This window comes from Argiope bruennichi, chromosome 4 (genome assembly GCF_947563725.1).
Source record: "Argiope bruennichi chromosome 4, qqArgBrue1.1, whole genome shotgun sequence".
NCBI lineage: Eukaryota > Metazoa > Arthropoda > Arachnida > Araneae > Araneidae > Argiope > Argiope bruennichi.
This window is the reverse complement of record NC_079154.1, coordinates 61,884,994-61,909,181: the sequence shown is the minus strand read 5'-3', so window position 1 is coordinate 61,909,181 and position 24,188 is coordinate 61,884,994. Positions and strand designations below refer to the sequence as shown.

At 26.9% G+C, this 24,188-nt stretch overlaps 1 protein-coding gene across 1 annotated transcript; it reads left to right on the top strand.

Annotated features, from left to right (window-relative positions):
• Positions 1-1,320: 1,320 nt before the first annotated feature.
• Positions 1,321-12,156, top strand: LOC129967114 (cuticle protein 10.9-like). The gene is made up of 4 exons (XM_056081791.1): positions 1,321-1,370; positions 6,171-6,239; positions 8,732-9,058; positions 11,798-12,156. Exons 1-3 carry the CDS (start codon positions 1,356-1,358, stop codon positions 9,038-9,040), a joined length of 393 nt encoding a protein of 130 aa, XP_055937766.1. The 5' UTR covers positions 1,321-1,355; the 3' UTR covers positions 9,041-9,058; positions 11,798-12,156.
• The last annotated feature ends 12,032 nt before the right edge of the window (positions 12,157-24,188 follow it).

The window sequence follows — 24,188 nt, the reverse complement described above, 5'->3', positions numbered from 1 at the left end:
AAAAGTAGAGTTGATAAAAATATTACATTTTTTATAATAATTTGTAAAAAATTATCAAAGAACTACAGTGGTCTGATGGTATAAGGTTTTATGGTCAAGAGATTCTAGATTCAGCCAACCATTGTGTACACTGAAGGTCAGATTTAGAAATTTATTCTTTCAAATGATGTGAAAAGTTAGGAAGAGCATATGATTCTGTTTCTTCCTTTCATCTAATCATCGCTTAGTTGTTTAAGATCTTCCTTAAAATATTCCTAGTGCTAATCTAATAAGATGAATGAAGCAATTTATATTGATATATGGTAAAATTAATGATGTGAGTGAATTTTATATTTCCTCGACTAATCCTGTATAGGCTCACTGAATTGGCGAATCATATATTTTGAAAGACAACAGATAATAGCACTCATCTGTCAACGTCAACATCAAAGAAAGTTCTTTGAGTAGTCTATTCCAAATTTCAGCTCAAACTATTCATTATAAATCACCAATAGCGAAATTTTCTATTTATAGATACAGTTCTAAAGTTTCCTCCAAGTTTAAATTTAAATTTGCTTAATAATAAGTTTTGAAATCATATGAAAGTAGACATTTAAATTTAAGGTAAACTTCAAATATGACTTCACTGTCATGAAAAATTGCTAGACTAAATAATCAAATGCGGAACAAAGTGTTCCCAAAACTAAACCATCAAAGAAAGCGAACGCACGCAAAGCCAATCAAAACTAACTACCCAAAATTTACAAATATGTTTGTGCTTTCCCTTTGAAATTATTGTATAATGACCCCTTTACCTACATGAAAGGTTCAGTAGCAAAACTAATGATGCGCAAAAGTTTACCACAGACTCTTCGGCTCACATTTTAGATACTTAACAACTTAATGGTTATACGACAAACCACTACTACTCGAACAAAGAAGACGAAGAAAAAAACATTACCAATTCGTTGATTTGAAATGCACAATTAAAAAAAAAGAATCAGTAAGTAATTTACTGATGAAATGTTCTAAAATTCCATTCAATTTAGGTTCTGACCACTCCAAAGTTAATTTTGTTCCTCTTAGAGTGGACACAGCCACGAGAAAGTAAACTGTCCATTTTGCCTCTCGGCTTTTTGTGAAGCCAAGTGTGAATAATTCAGAGGACGTTCAATTGATGGCAATTGGATCGGCGACGTCTCCACTGTCCTAAAAAGTGATGAAATCCCGCAGAAGAAAAAAAAGTTTCGCTTTCTATCAATATTTTGGATTTCTCTGAGAGGTATATAAAAAGGTGGAACAGTCGTTTTTCCCGGAAATAGCTCCTGTATCACTCTTGGATGCATATCGCGCTCCTTACAAAGGATAAATTAGCAATGCTTTCGGTTAAGGTAAGCTGTTTTCTTTTGGATTTTTTAAACCTATCCATAAAAACTGTATTTTTTCTTAAAATGAGTCTTGCATCTTTTTTTCTTGTCTTTAAATGCGATTTAAAGAAGATTTTTTACGAGTCACATCGTATCAGTAGTAGCATGTCCTTTAATTGGAGAAATTTTTGGGTTCAGTTGTATTCATTACGGCACATTTTAAAAAAGCAATTTGTATTATACATCATTATTGTGCTTTAAAATTTATATTTTCACCATAAAAATAAATATTCTTCAGAAATTGTTGAATGAATATTTAATCGATTGATTGCTTGTAATTTATTATAGATTAAAAATACTAATACTACTATTATTTTATCTTTTGAAAAGTTTCTGACTGTAAGGTAAAATTAAGATGATTTAACTTGTCTCATTATACAATATCCTATGGTTATGGTGCAATAAACACAAGATTGCTTTTATCTGTTCAAACAACATCATCATTGATACAAATATATAAATTCTTAAATATTCGATGTATTCAGTAGTGCTTGAAAAATGAGCGTAATTAATTTTATTTTTAAATGTCAGCAAACATAAAACAGTGCATATTAGCGAAAGTTTCTTTCTTTATTTAAAGATGAAACAAAATCACAAGCATTGAAAAATAAAAACAAAAAAGAGGGTGGACATATGAGTTTATGATATGTAATTTTGCTTATTTAAGAATTTTTGTTTTAAAATGATACATGCAGTTAGTACCAAAATATAAAAATTTATCAGATAATAAACAGAACTAACAGAAAAAAAAATTCAAGTTAATAATGAAAATGGGAAAATTATCATTTATTTAAATAGATATAAAATTTTATAAAAATGCATTTGTAAATCAATTTATAATTTTTTAAATTATTGTTAATGTTAGGACGTTTCATTATATGGAATTTAAACTACATTTAATTAAATTTTTATGATTAGATTCTAATTTAAGACTCTTTAATTATATGTTAATAGTTCTGCGTTTTAAATCCGTTACAAGTTTTATTTGAATACAATTTAGAGATCTACAGTGTAGTGATCAAATGGCATAGCAAGAAAAAAACGTGTCTTCCTAGAATAAAATATCTACCTGATATTTCGTCAGAGAAGCATTTGCTACAGTTTTTTATCTATTGTATGAAATAGCTTAGGATTCTGGATGAATTCCAAACATATGAATTAAAATGTAGTCTTTTCAGCCACATATGTGTGGAATATTGCCCAATACAGATATGTTTTTTGCAATATTAATTCTAATAAATAATGCTGAAGACCACGAAAATCGATTAATGTACATTAATTTCTGAGAAAAAAGTATTGATAAAAGAGCATTATTACTCACCTTATAAGTAGCTAAATTATTTTAGGCTGAAGGAAATAACATCAAGTAATAATTATTTCTTTAGAGAATTTATTTTAAGATATGCTCTATTCAGAAAATTCCTCAGATGCAATTAATAATTAGAAGAATACGAAAATTTCCATTTATAGTGCCCAAAATGTAATGCCACAAAAATATGCAAATATATATATATGTAACCGTTAAAGTATATAATGCAGTTATTTCATAGAATACCTAGTTATTCTATGAAATAACTGATCGTGTCAGTTAAAGTGTGTAATATGTTATTAATTTGACACTTTAACTAGTTATTCTATGAAATAACTAGGTATTCTATAAATTAACTAATGAGAGACAGTTAAAGTGTAAAATAAACAATTTATCTAAAATGAAATTAAACTAATGATAGACAATTAAAATGAAAAAGAAGCAATTTATCTAATTTATGCAGCTTATAAATGGTATTTATGGAAACGTACCATAAAATCATTTGTTACAACAAGGATTACTAAAATGACACTTGGAATTACAAAGAACATTATTTCTAAAACAAACAAACCCAAAACATAAATGCAGTAGGGGTGGAAGGTAAATGTATTTGTCGTGCGAGATATATGATATAGATTATTTTACACTTTAACGGGCTGCAGATCGTTATTCTATGAAATAACTAGTTAAACCATGAAATACAAGAGAGTTTTACACTTTAACGGACACGATCAGTTATTTCATGGAATAACTAGGTATTCTATAAAATAACGGATTTCATAATTTAACGGTAACATATATATTAATTTGAGATTGATACTACAGAAGGAACTTTTAAATCTATATGAGAAGACAATAAACAAAATTTTGAAAAAAAACAAAAAACATTTGCTTTTTACAAAAACAAACAATATCGGATATTTGGAAGAATCATGACATATTATCCATTATATTAGTCACTAACAATATGTGCACATGGAAGATGCTGAAATTTTTAATTGCTGGCTTTGATCAGTAGTAATATTCCGTGCAGGTATGCTGCTTTATCTTTTACGTAATTAATGTGACAGTTGATTAAAAATATAATAAATCGTCTAAATATAACATAAAAAAACAAATCGGGTTTGCAACAGGAAAAAAACCTAATATCCAAGCTGTGGGAATACATAATTTTTCTATTCTTCATTGGTGAAAGTTTAAGCAACACATTTAGCATGAATTTTCCAATATCTAGAAGTATATAATCTTTCAAAAAATGAATTTAATGTCAGCACTATCGTTTTTGTTTATCTGATATTTTAAAGTTTCTGAGAATATCATGATATTTAGTTGCAATGGCAGCAGTTGCTGTTTAGAAACATATCTGAGGTCACATAGTGTTTTCTTTTTAAACAAGTGGCCACGGAATCAACATGTATGATAACAAACAACAAATATCAACTTCAGCCAATATCGAGAAATTTCTAGGAAAATGTTCCCGAATGCTTTGGTCCAAACACAAAATTTGGCTTGTTACTCAAACCAAAATGAACTTTCTGGCTCATTAGGATATCTCGTAGACACGGCTTAGCAAGTTCATCTTTATTTAAAAGATCTATGTCAGAATGAGTCATTTCTCCTCTCTAAACTATATTTGTCTCTGTTTGGTATTTTTTTTTGAAGAATGCAATCATTTTTCTTCAGTCATTTTATCAATCATTTTATTTGGGTTAGGTGATCCGATTACAGAGCGGTAGGTCAACTACTTCTGAAATCTGGAGCATTTTACAAAGTCTTCTCAGTGATTGAGGTACCAATTATTAAATGAGATCCCCAATATGCATTTTTCCACTGACCTTTTAAACTTCTATATTTACTGTTTCTTACCTCAAAATGTATTGTAATTTTTATCTTGCATTTATAGCTATATAGAAGACAAAATACATTAGATTCCTTGTTATCCAGTCTGATATGGTTGATGGGCAAGTGGGATTACGAAAAAGTTATATAAGATGGTATTTCATAAATGCACATTTTCTACTCCCTACTCTTTATAATAGCAAAACCCTTTTATCCGAAAGTACTCGAATTTATATTATCCTCCTTTCAGTACAAATCAAAACATTATAAATGCTTATTGCATACTGTTTTATGAAAATCTTGGCTTCAAAACCGAAGGTTTTCAGGTTTGAAACCCGATTCCATTAAAAAGAATCGTCTTGTAAGCTGATCTTGTGCATGGTAAATCCGTTGGGGCCAAACGTCTTCCTGCTAGTCTGGTGTTGAAGTGTCGTCCTCGTCATCTGACCGTGGTTCAGAATTACGAGGTCCGTTCCAAAATAGCCACAGTGTTGCTTTAAAATGCGACATTAATATAACTGAACGGAGTTAGATTGAACATACTGTATTGTGACTTTAAAAATTTTATTGTTCATATTTTAAAATAAATTTATAACATCTTAGTTAATAACTGGAAATATGAAATAATAATGAGACAGTTAAATGCGTGCTTCTTACATTAAAAAAATAATGTGAAACTTAGGCTAGTTATTTCAAAAATTATTTTAACTAAACTTACTGTTCGCTGATTCTACTAAATATAGACTTGGAATAAAAGAATGATTATTGGAATATTTTAATTTTAAAAAGTAGCCTGAACTAAACTTTAGTTTTTGAAAATAATCTTCTGAAGAAGTCTAATGTAAATTATTGATTTTCAAAGTTTAAGTAAAGAAAATTATCCTTCGATCTAAAGCGGATAGTTAATGTTTTGCTAGGTAACTAAGCCAGGTGGTTCACGGTTTAAACAGTCGTAAGCCAGGTAATCGGCAAACTATAATATGTAAAAAAAATTACCAATAGTTAAAGTAGAAATTTATTTTTATGCAACGTGTTGGATAAATATTCTAAAATTAGAATGTCACCATCCAGATGTGCTAACTTTGCTTATAATAAATAAATAAAAAAAAATAGTTCATTGAAATAAAAAGTAAAAAAATAATTTAAAATGTTAAAAACAAATAGTTCTTTTTATTTTCCTCAAATTAAATTTAACTTAAACTGAAATTTACATAAACACAAAAAGAATTATTTTAATTACTCAAGAAGGTAAAAACTTATATATCTGCTCTAAAAATAATAATTCTTTCTAAAATAGTACAAAAATTATTGGCTATGCAATATGCATTTTTAAGTGTGCATTTGTTATGAGTGTTAATGATCTACAGGTTTCCCTAATTTTTATTATAATTAATTTTAATTTCATTAGTGGAGTTAATTAAAAAAGATTATTGATTTGTCTACATCTTTCATTTCAGTTAATAGCTGTCCAGTTACAAGAAGGGAGTATTTTTTAAAATATATTAATGCGCATTCAATTCAAATTTATTCTAATCATATTTTTGACATGTTAAGCAATTTTCCTTTTCATTATTTTTTATTTATTTATTATTATTATTATTATTTTACTTTTTCAGATCTTCCTTTTTGCCTTTCTGTTGACTGCAGCATATGCAGATGAAGATTTCGGATATGATCATAGTTACGTGAGTATTATTTCTTTATATGAATGTTTTAATATGATTTCATGCAGTTGAATTTATTTTTAATGTTTAAACTGTATATTGATTAGCTGTTAAATTTCATTTGCATTATCTTGCACAAACTGATTAAAAAAGGAATCAGCAACATTTATAAAGTATTTATTTAATAAGAGAACAAATTCAAAACCAAAATATATTTATATTTTTATTATTTTAAATTATTTATTTAATACTTTTATATATTATTATGTAAAATATATATTTCATTTCATATTTCATATTTTAAAACTATTAAAAAACTGACAACATTTTGCAATGGTAGTGAGTAAGTGAAATTTATAGTTCATTGATATATAAAGTAGTATTCCGACCACCATCTAGTATACACTGTGAGAAATTGAGTTCTGAATAGTAATTGAAACTTTTGTCATTTGAAACTTTTTCTATTTCTTCATAGACTTAGTCTCCATTTTCTTTTCGTGTATACATTTTCATGATAAATGAAAATTTGTGCAAAATTTTCTTTGTTATATTATTTATGTTTTAAATTGAAATATTATATAATTATTTGACATAATGTGTTATAGAAAATTTGGTTGGACTTCCTTATCTAATATCGCTTTCGGATAGCAGCATAAAAGAGATTTATGAAAGATCTATTAATCCCTATGCTACTCGGTATATCTGCCTAACCAACTACCTAACTACTTTCCATGAATTTGCCTTTTATATCTTCCATTCCAGTATCCACATATAAAAAATTTTACGCACACTTGACTTATTATAAAATACAACTTGAAATCAATTTGAATATTTATATTTTTCAAAAATAAATTTCACAATTTGATAAATTTATTACAAATATACATTGAAATTTCCCCAAGAAGATCCTAAAGTAAATGTAAGTAATAAAAACGCTTTTTTATTTATTAAATGAATAATAAAAAAGAGATAAATGAGTAATTAAAAGAATATTAATTACTTATTGAATTAAAAGTACTTTGAATATAAAAATTTACAATTTCAATTCAAAAGTTGCGTATGTTGCCCTATAGATGGCAGCACGAGCCTTACGCAGAAAATGATTCTTTGAGTAAATTAATTCTTCACATAGCAAAATTTTAATAGTTAACGCTCTACATATTCCACTATATCTATCATATAATTCTTCAAATTGTTAAAAAAAAAAAAAAAAAAAAAATTAAATTCTAGGCTCTTTTATTTAACTATATATTTAAACTTTTACTAATTTATATAATATATAGTTCAAAAATAGAAACTTTGTGTTTACGAGTACGTGTTTTCATACTGAACTATGAGATCTTTGTAACTCTATTTTATTCTTTTGGCAGCGATTTCAAAGGGAAATAGGTGATGATATATATTTATTTTTATTTATCGGAGAAAATAATTCGGGATCCTTTTAATTTAAACAGAATAATTTCAGTCAATGTCAAAATCATTAATGTGCATCAAAAATGAAGATAGATTCAAAGATTTCATAGTTTTTATTTAAAAGTAAGCCTGAAATCAAAAGATCAAAAGATATTTCATAAATTATAATTTCAAAAGCACTCTATATTTTTTATACTAATATAGTAAAATAAATTTATAGAACAATTATTTTACAAATATTCATTGTTAGTGAAAATATAGTAGTTAAATACTGCTTAGAGTTTATCATACTATAAATATCCAAACCATGATATTCATCACTATTTTTTTTCTGTGTCTGGTTTAAATATTTTTCATGATTTGGAGCTGTTTTAATATATATCAAGCATTTGAAATCGGAGTAGAATATAGTATACCAAGAAAGTACTGTGATATCATCATTATTATACGCAGGGTTATTGTTATTTATATGCTTATTGATTCGCTTTGGGCTATCAAAATATAATGCTATTTATGCTCTAATCCTAATGCTATAGTCATATCTTTTTATGCATTTAATAATCTAGCAAAAAATTGTAGACAAGGCATAAATTATTTGATTCTGATTTCTTCTTATATCTATGACTTCTATAGAATCATTCCATGTTTTATTTTATTTGTATCAGCAGTAAAAATGCTGTATTAACTGATACTTTTAATTTCTTTATAGAATAATGCAGCAATAAAATGCTGCATTATTCTATAGTTAGTTATTTCACATACGGTAGCATTAAAGGACATAAGTGTTATAAGTTTCATTTATCACATGCGACTAATCTATGAAAATTTCATCGTTTCGGTAGAATTACTCAGTAGAATTGATTGTTCTGAAACACCACGACATTTGTGACGGTTATATATTTTATGAAAGAGGGAATGCCACAATATTTGTGACGGTTATATGTTTTATGAAAGAGGGAATGCCAGCTACAGGTGGTTGCAAAGGGGGGGGGGAGATGGCTTGAAAAAAATCCTCAAAATCTCCTTTTGTAAATAATAATTAGACTTCAACTTGTCCCTTTCCTAAATCTTTTAAAAAAATGAAGCCTTTTCTTCTGCAGGAAGAAGATTCTAAAGAACAAGAAAAGCCTTACCACTTTGGCTACGAGATCGAAGACGCCAATGGCAAACAACACCGCCACGAACACAAGGACCCTGATGGTACCATTAGGGGCAGCTATGGATTCGTCGATGATCACGGAGTCCACAGGGAAGTTCACTACGTTGCAGACGATTTCGGATTCAGGGCACAGGTGGTGACCAACGAGAAAGGCACTGAGAGCCAACATCCAGCAGATGTGCATTTGCATTCTTTATATTCTCCCCATAAGGATGTTTACGTTAATGAACAGGAAGGACACCGTTACTGAGATATATCTTCAAATATGGTGAGTATCCATCTTATCAATAATAATCAACCTCATGATGATATCGATAACAAATTAATAATATGCACAATCCTTGTATGATTTTAATATATTTTGAAATTTTTATGTTTCTGTCATACAGCTCTTCTATTACATAGATCTGAGTATCTATCTTATTAATAATGATCAATTGGATGATAATACCAATCACAAATCGATAATATACATAATCCTTGTATGACTTTTATAAATTTTTAAACTTTTTTATGCATCTTTCATACAGTTCTGTTACATACTATCTTAGCCAATTAGAATGCATCAAGTTTTATGTCATATATATTAACAACCAATCTTTAACAACCAATTCAAAATCAAATATTTTCAGTGCAAATTTATGCATAAGGATTTTCCATGATTTTGAAACATTAAAAAGAAATAAACGTTGAATGTGGTAGTGTAGCTTTGTTTATCATTTTATAAATATTTTATTGTAGAATAGATGGTATTAGAATATATGTAAAAGAGGGGAAAAGTCGATGAGAAGTGAATCATAATTTAAATTTTAGCGAAGTAATGTAGATGAGTGTAAAAATCAAAGAATAATGATTCATAATTTATATATTAACCAAATAGTGTAGATGAAGAAAACCAGTGATTAATGATTCATAATTTAAGTTTCGTAGAAATGATGTAGATGAAAGAAAAAGTCAATAAATTTTGTTGTTGCATGAAGCCAACCATTTGTGCTCAATAAGAGCTCAGACAATATTAGCAATGTTTTCTATTCTATTTTCTGATATTTTATCTTAATCTTAATACCATTAAGGTCAAAGCGTATTTCATGTTCCTAAATCATTAAAGTTTAAGATATCAGATGTTGTATCTCGTATTATGAAATAAATGTTGGATTACAAATGATGAAAGCTAGAATACCACCGTGATATTCTTCGATTTGCAAATGGAGCCTACGTTAAGTTATAACTTACAAAAATAAACGTATATTAAGGTATAATAGTTTTTCCGCAATGCATTTTTGTTATCAATAGTTAATATATAAGTGATAATTTCAAAACTTAAAGAGCTAGATTAATAAAATTTGGTAGCTGGAGCTAAAATGTAGATTCTCATAAAACTGTGAACGAAACATATTAAGGAATTCACCACCGGTTTCGTTTGCTCTATCGTATGCATGCAAATGCTATACGTGAAAACTGCAATGACTTAAATTAGTGAAAATCATCCTGATGTTGTGACTACATCTGTAGTTTCGCGTCATATTTAATTACAATCCTTCGGAGAGAAGGTCTTAAAATGCATAATTTTATGACATATTCAGTATAAAAATGCTAGATTCACGCCAAAGATCTATATTTCGTAACTACTGTTCGCCACTACCATGTACAGAGTTTGCAGCCCTATCCATAATTTTATATTGGAGTGATAAAACCTTTATTAGAGACTATTAAAGACTATTTTCAGGGAGATAATTCCCACTGGATAAAGAATAATTAAAAATCGATTCTCATATTTATTATATATAATTACTTCGAGAATATTGTTAATTTTTGTAAAATTATCAAGCTGTTGCTTTTTGTTGATTCTATTAATTATTTTCAGCATATGTTCTTTGTTTTTCAAAATGTTTATATCGGATATTCAACATTATGAGCATACCAAGTGGAAACAATATAAAACATATAAATAGTTTTAAGACAAGTTTTGACTACCAACATATTTCATATACTTTTTTATAACTTGTTTTACTTCAAGATTATAAAGATGGAATTTTATAATAGAACTTTCATATACTTCCTAATATGTTATAGTTTTGAAATGTACGCTTAATTGATCTCGATGGCAATATTCTAATGTGACAATCTCCGATTATAATTAGCAATTAACCGAATACTTTAATAAAAGTTTGATTCTATATATTGGTGCCATCTATTAATGAATTTGAGAAATAAAAATGATTTTAGAATTCAATAAAAAGTTTAACAATGAATTACATATTAAAAAGTAAAAAATAATTAAAATAAAAATAACTTTTACTTTTAAATGCATTAATAAATGCCTATTAAATTTTTTTTCATTAAATTTTTATTTAACCTGATTTGCAAAAGTAAAATATTTTAACGAATTGCTTTCTCTCGCTTGTTGTTGCTATAAAATTCTATAATTTTGCACATTTGTGTATTCTAGCAGACAACACATTGCACTAATATTTCCAGGACTTAGTTATCAATTAATGGTTTCAAATAATAGTTACAATTTAATTAAATTTTTATATTAATATAATGGCCTTATTTCGTCATGAATTCGAGAAAAAGAATGAATTTTTATTCTTACAATTTTCTGGACGTTAAATGAAGGTTATAAAATAAACAATAAAAGGTAGAAGATAATTAAAATAATTTTAATTTTAATTAAAATAATTTTAACGTATTTTTATTTATATTTTGATTTCATTTTAAATTTCTATGATAATTATGATAATGAGTTGCATATTAAAGACTACGATATAGAAAGCAACTAAACAAACTTTTGCATTCACTTTTTCAACATTTTATGAACTAATGCTAATTAAATTTATTTTCTTAAAGATAAAAGATGCTGTTGTTCAAAAGCATGCAATGGAATAATAAAAATAATATATATTATTTTAACAACTAAATTTTAATATAAAAGAGACAAAAATGAATTAAAATAATCAAGCAATTCATTCTTTATTAATATTTATTTTTTATTTCTTTCTTTCAGAAACAAATATGAGTTACTTGGAGCTGCTGTAAACGAAGCTTGCGCCAAACTATAGAAGCTGCCAAAACATTGAAAGACACGAAGAAATTCTATAGAAGGGAGTTTCTTTTCAGAGAAGTGGAGGTCACTGATTCATGCTCAAAATATCATCTGTTTTATAAACTTCATTTCTTAAATTAACTACTAAATCTAGACATTATTTGCGAAGTATTCATATATTAATTTCTTTTAATAGAAATTTTGATTTTCCGGATAAATTTATAAGGTTTATTTCTATTAGTAATTTTTTTAAAGAATAGAATTTTATCATATGCAGAATCTAAAAAAATTATCATTAAAAGAAAGTTTAAGGAAATTCAATTGCCCATGAAAATAATCTTCAATGAAAAAAAAATATAAAGACAAGGGATGAAATCTTAGATTTAAAAAGTCTTGGAGCTTTTTCCTTGATAAAATATAAATTTTCTGAATTCTTAAAATTTAAGTTCATTGTTTACTATAAGAATCATAACAAATACCAAATATTACGTTTATTGTTATATCTTTATTTATCACTGAGATCCTCCTCTTGTTTTCAGTGCCAATATGAATACTGTTATGGTTAGAAAAATAATCACTCTGTCTATTATTTAATGATTATATCTGTTATACTTTGCCAAATTAAACTAAATGTTAGCAATTTATTTTTAGTTGCGTACACAATATTTTGAATAAATACAAAAAGAAAAAAAAGATTCTGAAAAAGAATATATTAATTATGTATACATATTTATAAGTTTTTCGTAAGTGTAGAGATTTTTAAAATTGCATTGTTGCATTGCTTGGAAAAAACATAATCGCATAAAAAGACCAATTATTTAAAAAAAATTAAGTGGATTTTATAAAATGATATAATTTATTATTAAATTCTCTAATATAAGACCAAAATTTATATATATATAAAAGGTGAGTAAATATTACATTATATTTTTATGAGATTCGTAATCAACGTAATAGTTTATTATTCTTAAGATATATTATGTGATTAAACTAGATTTTTTTTGCTATTAATAAAAAAATTAATGTAATTTGCGTATAAATATTATTTAAAAAAAATTATAATTATTAGAAGAAAGAATAACATTAAAAAAATATTATTGATAGATATTTTAATAGATTCTGTAGGACACTATTCATACTACTTCAATGTAAAATTTATTTAAATAAATTTCTGGTAAATAATTGCAAAATATGTAACAGTAAATTTCGCGATTCCCAAGAAAACTGTTCAAAATATTTTAATAGTTTCGCTAAAAATTCAAGTGATGACTTAAAAATATATTGTTAACAAAATTTTCATTATAAATACAGAAATGTCTCGCATAAAATGTTGTTTTAGTCATGTTTTTGCTACAGTGAGCATAAAGTGAAAATGTTGTTTAAAATTTTATTCTTGTTTCACTCATTTGTATGAATAGGACATTTTCATTTTATAGTTATGGTAAACATTTACAGAAAGTGCTTATGTTATTGCCTTGTTATCTTGTCTTATGCAAATAAATCTTTTATAAGCACCCTTTTGTATTTTTCAACAAAATTTATTTAATATTTATAACAATATCAATTATTTAATTTAGAAATTTTCCACCATTGAAAATGTTTGGTCACCTTTGAAAATTATTACTATACTGCACCTGAATCAAATCTTAATTGGTCATAAATGCACAGGATGTTTCAAACCTCCACCTCAAAGCTTTGAGGAGGGAAAGAAAGAATTGATATGTCTTATGCTGACACAAGAAAGAATGATCAAAAAGTCCAACTGCAAAAGAGAGAGAAAGATATAAAACAAGTCATAGTATAGTAGAAATTTAATAATATAATAACAAGCAGATGCTATTTAAAACCGTGCAAGTTCACCCTTTAATTTTAATACATACCTGACATTTACGTCACAATTTGTTAAAATATTTTAGATATCTTTCACCAAGAAACCTCTCCAGATAATTGTAAAAGCGTTCCATTTTTTTAAAAACGATATTCTGAGGCTACCACCATTTGTATTTCATGCAATGTTTCATGAAATGCCTTATATCAGCACATATTCTATTTTCTTACTATGACTATTTAACCAATGACTATCTTCCTATCTATCCAATCAGATTGTTCTATCATTATTATGCAAATATATAACAAGTCATATTTCTTTATTTATGTTATTGTACTTTTTCTGTGATAAGATGTTGCTTTGATAATAATGATGTTCAATTAACTCAAGAATAAGTCGAATTTCAGCATTTTTCCGATATAATTTGCAAAAATATATCTGCATAAAAATAAATCACACACCTTTTTTAGTTAAAAAAATTATCTTTTTAATCATACAAATTTAATATACAAAATTTTGCTGAATTTCCTCAATTTTTTAAAATTATTTTTCTTTGACTAGTTGCCAACAATAGATTACTTCCTCCCTCCCTAAAATCCAGACATTTGTACAGTTTCTGATGTTTCATGGAATGTTTAATCGTCTGATTTTCTTGCGTTGTTGAAAATGAAGAAGGATTCTATTTAACACCTGTGTAGCTTAGAAGACGAATAAAAAATTGAAGTTACAATACTTCGAAATTCAGAAGATAAATGATTAGCAGTTTTAGGTTTTTAATATGCTATGACGTCATGGGATTGGTACCAATTAGAAAGATCTATTTGAACAATGAACAAAACCTATTAAAGGCAATTCAAATTACATGGCCTTAATGACGGACAATCTGAGAGAGTTATGGTTATGATGAAGTTACTTGTAAACAATGTAACTGAGATGAAATATAGCTAATTTTCTTGGCGAACTGGCTGGCAGCAGTAGGTGACTAGTTTTAAATGATGAAAGGTGATTAGTTTAGAGCCGGTTTATTTTGAATAATTTTTTTCACTAAAAATCGTATCATAACAATTTAATATGAATTTCTTAATGTTTATCGTTTATTTATTTTCCGTTTTTCTCTTGCCCATGGATGATGAAATGTTTCAAATAGAATGAGTTCGCTGGCTATTAAGGTTAAAAAAACATATAGATCTCATGAAAATGATTACCTATATTTAATTGCAATCTTGTTACAATTTAATGCTGCATCTAAACTAGCAATTATGAAAATTCGTAAGATTTAAAGAAAATCCAACTAAAACAGCCCACATTCACTTAATACATGGAAAAAAATTACTACATTCTCTACTTATTATTTTATTCGCTAGAAAGAATAAAGATACTAATTATATTTATATTCCATAAAAATTATGATTATTTAATTTTTTAAAGACTTTAATAAAAGTTTAAAATTAAATGGCCTTGTTTCCACTTGAAAGAAATTCAAGAAAAAAGAAAAGTGGAAAAAGTAGATCATCCGCGAAATCGGCTTTTGAAGCCACAGACTTCGGCTGCCTTTTAAACTCAAACATATAAAAAATGTTGAAAAGAATTATAATTAGAAGCTTTTGATTCTTTCCTATACCTGAAAACAGTTACATTTTTTCTGAATTTGAAATAAATTTCCTTTTTTATAATTTTTATTTTTAAGGAAATACTATTTACAATCAATTAAAAAAATTACCATTTTGAGTCTTTTTTATTTTAGTATATAACGAGATTTATAATCTCGATTTGTTTGAAATTATTATATTCACTAATGCTCTTATTCACGCTATCAGTAACAAATCTACTATACATTCTAGAATACAAAGGTTCAGTCTTAGTTTTGATTTTAAGGCCCTGTTTCTCGATTGTTCTGATTTAAGAAAATATTTTTACTTTATAGATTATCATGATCAAGTTATTGGTATTAGTAATTTGCAAAAAGTACTCGACCCAATATCGACATCAAGTGAATTACAGTTAACGATCGATTATTCGTTTCTTATTTGTATATTGCCACAAACCAATGTAAAATACTTCATTTACACGACGTAAATCTTTGGTTATTCTTCATTTTTAATTTTGAAGATAGCTGGAATCCCTTGAGGTCAAAGATCACTTTTGATGGTTGGTTGCTCGGTTGTTTCGGTTTTTTTTGGGGGGGGGGGGCTCAAGAGCCATTTTTAGTTATGTTGCGCCAATCAGATAGTAAAAATAGAATAGATTTAAAAACACAATTATTAAAATAAGAAGCAGAGATGTCAAGATAAAACCTCATAAAATATGACAATGAAAATAAGAGGTGATTTTAGAATTTTAAGTTCTAAGGTATAAAATTTATGATTCAAGCAAATTTAAAAATCAAATTCAAAGTAGAAACAAGAATAAGAGAAACGTTAAATACCAAACAGGAAAAAAAATGCTAAATGCAAGTTAGAAAACAATCACTTACATGAATTTAAAATTATTTGGGTGGTATGTTTCTCCCACCATGTCTTGTAACATTATGAAGGACGAGAAAAAAAAAAAAAAAAAAAAAAAACGAACACGATAAGAAGTAAAAACAAGAATTTGAACTGTTCGAATGAACTTGATGCCTGTTGCATGTAGGCGCATTTTTGCCAAATATGAGATGCTTGTGTGTGTGTCCTTCTTGTGTACAGCCGACCACCCCGCCACCACCGAACGAAGCAGTATCGACAAGGCGAGTGTGTCCTATGTGGAGGATCACTTTTGAGAAGTAATTGAAAAGAATTGCAATATTCACGAGTTTAAAAATATTCAAGGTAATTAAAAAAAGCTAAATGAACTGATGTGAATTTAAGCAGTGCTGAATAAGAATGGAACGTAATCGATTTCATTGAAAAATTTCAGAAATTATTGTTTTTTCTTGCAGAAACACTACTGAGAAAACATTAATTGAAAATCGATTTCTCATGTCGTATTTATGCTCATGGAAAATCAGAACGTTAGATTTTAATCAAATAATTTATCACTTAAATAGCATTTTGCGAGTATATAAATATTATAAAATAAGAAATGTAAAGATAAACAGTAAAAATATGAATAAAAAATAAATTTTATGAATAAAGTATTAGTTTTGAAATTTAATTGTTGTCTTGAGTACTAACCTGTGATATAATAGTAAAATCTATCAAAAAATTAAAATATCACTCCTTTATCTGGATTTGCATTAAAAATCTTAAATTTGTAATAGTCAACCTTTTTATTAAAATTTCAACAAAACATCGTTTTACTTATTCGACTTTTTACGTAAATCCATCTCTAGATGTTTAACCACGAATTAGCTAGTCTCACTTCTCCTGAAGGCACACAGAATAATTGAATGATCCGGACCCGGCAACAGCATTGGTGGGAAATGTTGCGTCGTATCCAGAATAGTAGAGGATAGCCTTCACGCCACTATAATACCTATCAGGGTATGGAGAACCAATCACCATACCGGCAGTTTCTCTTTCAGGTATTTGAGGTACTTCATGGTGGAATATGCAAAATGTATAAAAGATGCTTTACTGTATTTTATCCCTTTCGGTATGAAGTGCTGTAATTACTTATATCTCAACCAGAAATTTTTTTTATAGAAGTAATAATGAGCTATTATTTGAACTTTAAGTATAAAATCATAAAATTCAAATATAAATGAAATTCTGAAAAAATATAAAGGAAACCAAAGTATACTAATTAAATGACAATTAAGATAAATTATTATACCAAATTTAGACAAAGATTAGATTTTAGATTTTAATTTATAAAGAGTTATGTAAGAAAATTTAACCAAAACTTACAGTTGAGAAAGTAGCATTTAAACGTGCATTATGCAAATATAAAAGACAATATAACTTTCCAAAGAATTGATTTGGGAAGAAAGTCCAAACATGTTTTTGACGAAGACGGCTCGGAAATTAGAAGTATTGAATAAAAATAGTTTCGGAAAAAATAGACTTTTCAGTGCAGTCATACACCTTAATAAGAATGAATTTGATTTGATTGTTATTACACTAATTAAGGTATAGGTTTCTTTTAAATGTCTGATAGATCTTAAGAAAAGCTTAATTTTGATTTAGCAAGATTTAAGAGTTAGTTCTAATTTTTTAAAAAAATATTTTCAATATTATAACATTAGCCATAGATTGTAACAGATGCATCTTTTAAAAACCACATAAATTTTTAAGGAAAACTCAGTTACAGAATGGATTTAAGGATTGGACATACTCTGATTAATGAATATTTTTCTTCGACTGATTACAGATAAAAATGCGTTCGAATCATAATGAATCACGTCACTAGAAAAATGTTGAAATTATTTTTTAATTAAGCACTAAAAAGTAAAAAAAAAAAAAAAAAAAAAAAAAAAACACCTCCAAAATTTGGCGATAGCAAATTTTTAAAAACAATATATCTAAGCAGATTTAAAAATTTTTAAATCAGAATTTTTAAAAAAATCGAATTTAGATATTTTTTATAAAGTATCTATTAGTATGTTATTTTGAGTTATGAAAAATTACTTTTTTAACAATTTTTTCATTTATATTTTTACTCGTCAAGTTTGATTACTTTTATAAATATCAAAAATGTATATAAATTTCCTCTAAATAAATAAATTAAATTTTAATTTCACAATTTTTCACATTACGAATGCAAAAATTCGGCCAATTTTTGCATTGCTTTTATAATTATTTTATTATTTAAAAAAGCAAAAAAGAAAGAAAAAAACAAAACAAAACCTAAATTTATCACATATTTTGGAAATTTTTATTCCAAACATATAATTTTTTTAAAATCAACAAAATGATGTAATTTTTTAGAGCAGTGATAAGCTGATTTCTTTTTATAGATTTTCTTTACTAACTTTCCCTCAAGCAAAAGACTGATTTCGCTATTTAAATTCAAAAAAAGGAAAGTTATTACTGTAACTTTTTAATCCGTAGGTGCGGCTGTTTCACATTCACCTGTATTGCATGATGATTTCGTTCCAGAAGTTGACACTGACACTGTCATTGGAGCGGAACGTAAAAAAGAATAAGATACTAGAAAAATGTAACTTTCGGTTTCATTAATCATTGAAAGCAGTAAACAATCCAAGCGTAGCGAACGAATCGGAAAGACTACAAACCACGAAAGGCAGTTAGGCAATAATTCCATCAAAAGTAATCGGCAATGTCATAAATCATGAGATTGATTATTTTTCTGTTTGATAAGAATTCAAAGTAGCATTTTTTTTTCTGTTTTCTCAATTCTGTAATTTGAATCGACATAAATATAAATTTCCAGTAAATCCATAATTACTTAATCAAGAAAAGAATAAAAGAATTCTGTTGGGAACGAGATTACATATAATATTTTAGTTGTCCAGTTTGAAACAGTTACTTAAAATTAGTTTGTTTTTTAAGAAAAATAAAGAGATGTCGGTTGATACCTTTCATCTAATTTAATTCCTAAAAGTTAGCATTTGGTGCCGAAACCTGGGAACGAACCAAGCACCTTTCGATTTTTAAAAAAATGCAATCTTAAAGACAAATACTGCTGTTCCAAATGAAAGAAAAAACACCATGTATCGATATGTAAAACTCCCATTGTAGAGCAATCTGTGACTACATCTACTAATAAAATTGATATACTCATCACCAATTTTGTTCCTTTTGAAACTGCCTGAGTTTTCATAAAGAGCTGTGGCGAACTTGCGAGGATAGAACCTGGGACCTTGTAGTGCTATCATAAAGAATATTTTATTTTTATAGATTCCTCTAAAACATTTTGAGAAATGAAAGTCTATTTCTTTGTATTATGTTTCGATAGGTTCTGCTTAAAGAGGAAAGAAGCATCTTCTTCTTCAATCACATTCATCTCAGATAACTTTCACACTTTCATATTTCACTCTGACTCCTGAAACATGAATTTATTTTATTTTCGTTGTATCTATAGGGTGCGTATTTATTGAGAATTCATTTCCAGCAAGAATTTTATTAATTATAAATTAATGAGACAGATTATTGACATCAACTAGGAATCATACTTTAAGCAATAACATACGCGTTTTAAATCAGGAATTCAAAACCATTCTAAGAGCATGCAAGCTAATAGCTGAGATTGCATGAATTTAATTAATATTTTTATATTATTTTTGCTTTATATAAAATATAAATAATCCACAGTATATTGAAGTTTATATCCATATGTTGTTCTTTTAATTTGCAAAAACATATTTTTCCCTTCTGAATATATTAAAATTATTATGGATGACAAATTTATCTCTTTATTCTGAAAAACTTATAAGCACAATTCCAGATTAAAATACTATTTTTAACTTCAAATTAAAAAAAAACTAAGAAATATAATTAAAAACTTATAATATTTTTTGGAATGCAAATACTTCTTGTAATATTAATTAATAAAATTTGAAAGAAAAGTTAAAAAAAAAACATTTTGTCAGTAGAATGCATTGATACATTTCAAACTATATCTAATATGAAGTGTTTCAGATACGAAAAGATATAAACAATTAATTGATAAAAAATTGAATATAAATTTTAAGAAAATAATATCACAAATGAGGAATTATCAATATATACAAAGATAAAAATAATACATGTAAAAATAAAGATATGTTTGATCATAAACATTCCTGGCAAAATATTTAAATCAATATAATTATAAATTGGGTTTTATAAAAAAAAATATTGCTTAATTAGATAATTCTATGTTCTGTTCACAGCTAAGACCATTCAAATCATTTGCTCAACCTACAATCAGATGATATCTGTGGCATTCTTCCTTCAAGGCTTTATTAATCTGTCGATAAATGCAGAAAGGTATGCAATCTTTGCTTCGCAAGAAAGTCCAAAGAGTCCCAAAGATATGGTAGATTATTTGGTTAAGTAATATATAGAATATATATGTATATAGCGTCTATAAATTTCCACTAATAAATATACAGAACACGTTGTTCGTAATGAAGGGCGGAATTATTGCTGTTTTGATGGAGTGGCTAAGTGATAAAGTACTCTTATAGTAGAAAATGTACTTAAGAGACCATGTGGAAGTCTAAGTAAAATTTATATTCCATAAACTTCATTGAAATGTAGACTTTTGTTTTAAACCAAAGCCAGGTGCAGAATTGCACTATAAAATATTACATTGCGTCTTTTGTGCTTTATTGATTTTTGGAAAATGTAAAAATAACACTCTGTTATTTTTTCTTTTCGTGTGCTTCTTTTTTTCGAAAAGTAGAAACTTCTTATAGAAAATATATATTCCCTTGACGATTCGACCCCATAACTAATACAAATATGTTATTTTTTGTGAAAAGAATATATCATTTTCCATTCATTTGGCAACCTATATTTGCGATTTATCAATCTCTCAAAAATTTTGAATAATTTTGAAAATTTTGAAGACATCCCCATAGTTAATGAAAGCCTAAAATATGGATTATACTTTCAAAATCTTGAAATCAAGTATTTTATGATTGCATTACTTGATAAATTTCGGAGGTGAGGAAACGTAAAGAAAATGAAACATTTGACAAAAAGAAATTCTCTTTTAGTTTTGAAATATGAATAAAGAAGCTCAGCTACGTTTCATTGCAAAATGTTGATAATTTAACTACAAGAATGTGATTCCAATTGGTGAAAAGGACTTGCTGGTAATATAGTTATTAGAAAGATGTGTTTGTTCAAGGAGATTAGTTGATTTTCCCCATCCTAAAAACATATGAATTGGAATGTCTTAAAATACGGGAGCACCTGAGTTTCTCTTTCAAAGAAAAGAACAATTCCTTATCTCTTCAAAATCCACAATAAGAGCTCATGATTTTAAAGGAATGATTTCCAAAGGAAAAATTCGTTTAGCTGATACATACAATAGAAATGCATTCTAATTATAATTAAGTAAATGTCAAAAGTAGTGTTAGACCGGTAAAAAGTTAATAATTAAAATTTAAAAAAAGAATTTTATTAGCTACCCAAAAGACTAGAAATTCAAAAAAAAATCTTTCATACACACGTGTATTAGATGCAAAAGTAGTTAAATGCAGCCAAAAAAAAAAAAAAAAAAAAGACCATAACAAAAAAAAAGTAAAGGATAAAAATGCATAAAAAAGAACGTGGAGAAGATCTAAAGCAGAAGAGCTTACAAATTTTTCCACAGTAAAGTATCATTTAAATATAATTAGTGAATAATAAAATTTACTAAAGATAGGCAATTTAAACTTAGAAAACAGAAAAATAAAAAGAAAATACAATATTTTTTTTTAAAAAAAAGAGAAAATATATAAGCAAATAAAAGAAAAAAAGTAAACAAGAAAAAAAACAAATATATACAGCCCATAATCAGAAACAAAGGTTAGGAAAAAGTATTTTTCTTATACTCGTAAGATACTGTCCACTTTTAGTACTACTTGACTTTGTCTATGCATACTTTGAAGTTTCCTTTGAAGTTAAGATACTATGACGTGTAAACTAAATCATAAAGTAAGTTTGTATATGCTAAAAAATATGCGCCATGAATTTACATTCTGAATTCAATTCAAAAGTTTGCGTTATATCATTTATTCATTATGCATGCATACGCAATATGTTTTTATGCATTATATTACTTTCATAAGGTTTGATAATAAAATTAATACATATCTTGTATAAATTTTCGAAATATTTTTTTTATTTGATAACCAGGCAACTATAAATAGCAATTTGTATTCTTGGTTTACATATTTGAAGATGAAGAGAAGAAATAATATAATTGAATTCATTTTTTTAAATCACCGTTAATATTTAATATAAGTTGAATTTGTCAAATAAAATTAAATAAACATTGATAATTCCTTTTTGTTTTTATATCATTTGATTTAATTCTAACTAAACGACATTAGAAGGCATAGAATTCGGATGTAAAAGTAGAATATAGACATTTTCAAGTGCTCATAAATAACAGTGTTTTTCATTTAGACTTTCTAAATGTATTCAAATGAATTTGTTTATAGATCTATGATTAAAAAGGAATGTGAATATTACCAATTACTAAATCATCAATAAACCTCTGTAATTAGTAATCGCTAACTACTATTCAATCACTCGAGTATTTAAAATAGGAGATTCCGGCAATTAATAAAGCACACAATTCGTGGTTACGAAGCGGAATTTGAAAGGAAAACAAGCGTTTAAGTCTTTTTCTACAAATGTATTGATAATAATATATGACAGAATATCATTATACGGGCCAAGGAACGTAAAAACTATATAAATAATCATAATTGCTAAAATATAATTAAACCTAAAATAAAGATGTGAGATTATGGTGCAAAATATAGTGAAAATTAAATAAATAACCAGATAGTTAAGCGTTTACACTTAGTCTGCCATTTGTATTGCGTGATTTGCTAATTTCTCTTGCTTTTCCAATAATGTTCTCTTTACATTACCAGGACCTTTTATCCTCAAATCTTTCTTCACTTACAACAATGTATGAATCGTCAGAACCAATTTTCTCATTACTGTTGGAATTTACAGTTATCTTGGAAGACATCGAGGTAAACAATAACAAAGTGAATATTCATTATTATGAATATTCACTTTCTCAGTGTCTTCCATTTGTTACTGAAGTCATTTGCCATTTGTAATTGAAATCAGCTGTCATTTTGAAATCATCTGTCATTTATAATTGAAATCATCTGCTATTTGCAATTGAAATCATCTGCCATTTGTAATTATACACATGTTAGATTATTTCCCAGATATCTTAACAAACACTTTTAAAACTATTCTACGCTGTTCTCTTTACATTACCAGGACCTTTTATCTTCAAATCTTTCTTCACTTAAAACATTGTATGAATCGTCAGAACCAATTTTCTCATTACTGTTGGAATTTACAGTTATCTTGGAAGACATCGAGGTAAACAATGACAAAGTGAATATTCATTATTATGAATATTCACTTTCTCAGTGTCTTCCATTTGTTACTGAAGTCATTTGCCATTTGTAATTGAAATCAGCTGTCATTTTGAAATCATCTGTCATTTATAATTGAAATCATCTGCTATTTGCAATTGAAATCATCTGCCATTTGTAATTATACACATGTTAGGTTATTCCCCAGATATCTTAACAAACACTTTTAAAACTATTCTACGCTAGATTCTTTTCAGTCTGAATATGGAATATAAATATTTATCCTTGAAAAGTACCTAATCTGTAGGTGAAAAAAGATGCCTTCTTTCATTTTTGCCTGTCTTAAACGAGGAAATTTAGATGTTATATATTAGAAATTTTCATCTTCTTGTTGCATGCTCCATGCAAAGATTGAACTGCAATATTTTATATGTAGAGTAAGGCATAAAATTTTCTTAAAATTAAGAAAAAAGCTTCCACAATGGTGCATTGCAATTTCCCACAGTCGGCATTTGTGAAATAAAAATTATTGAGAAAAAATGAACAATTTATTTGGTTTGCAATTTTTGTTTTAATCAACATCAAATCTGTACAATTGA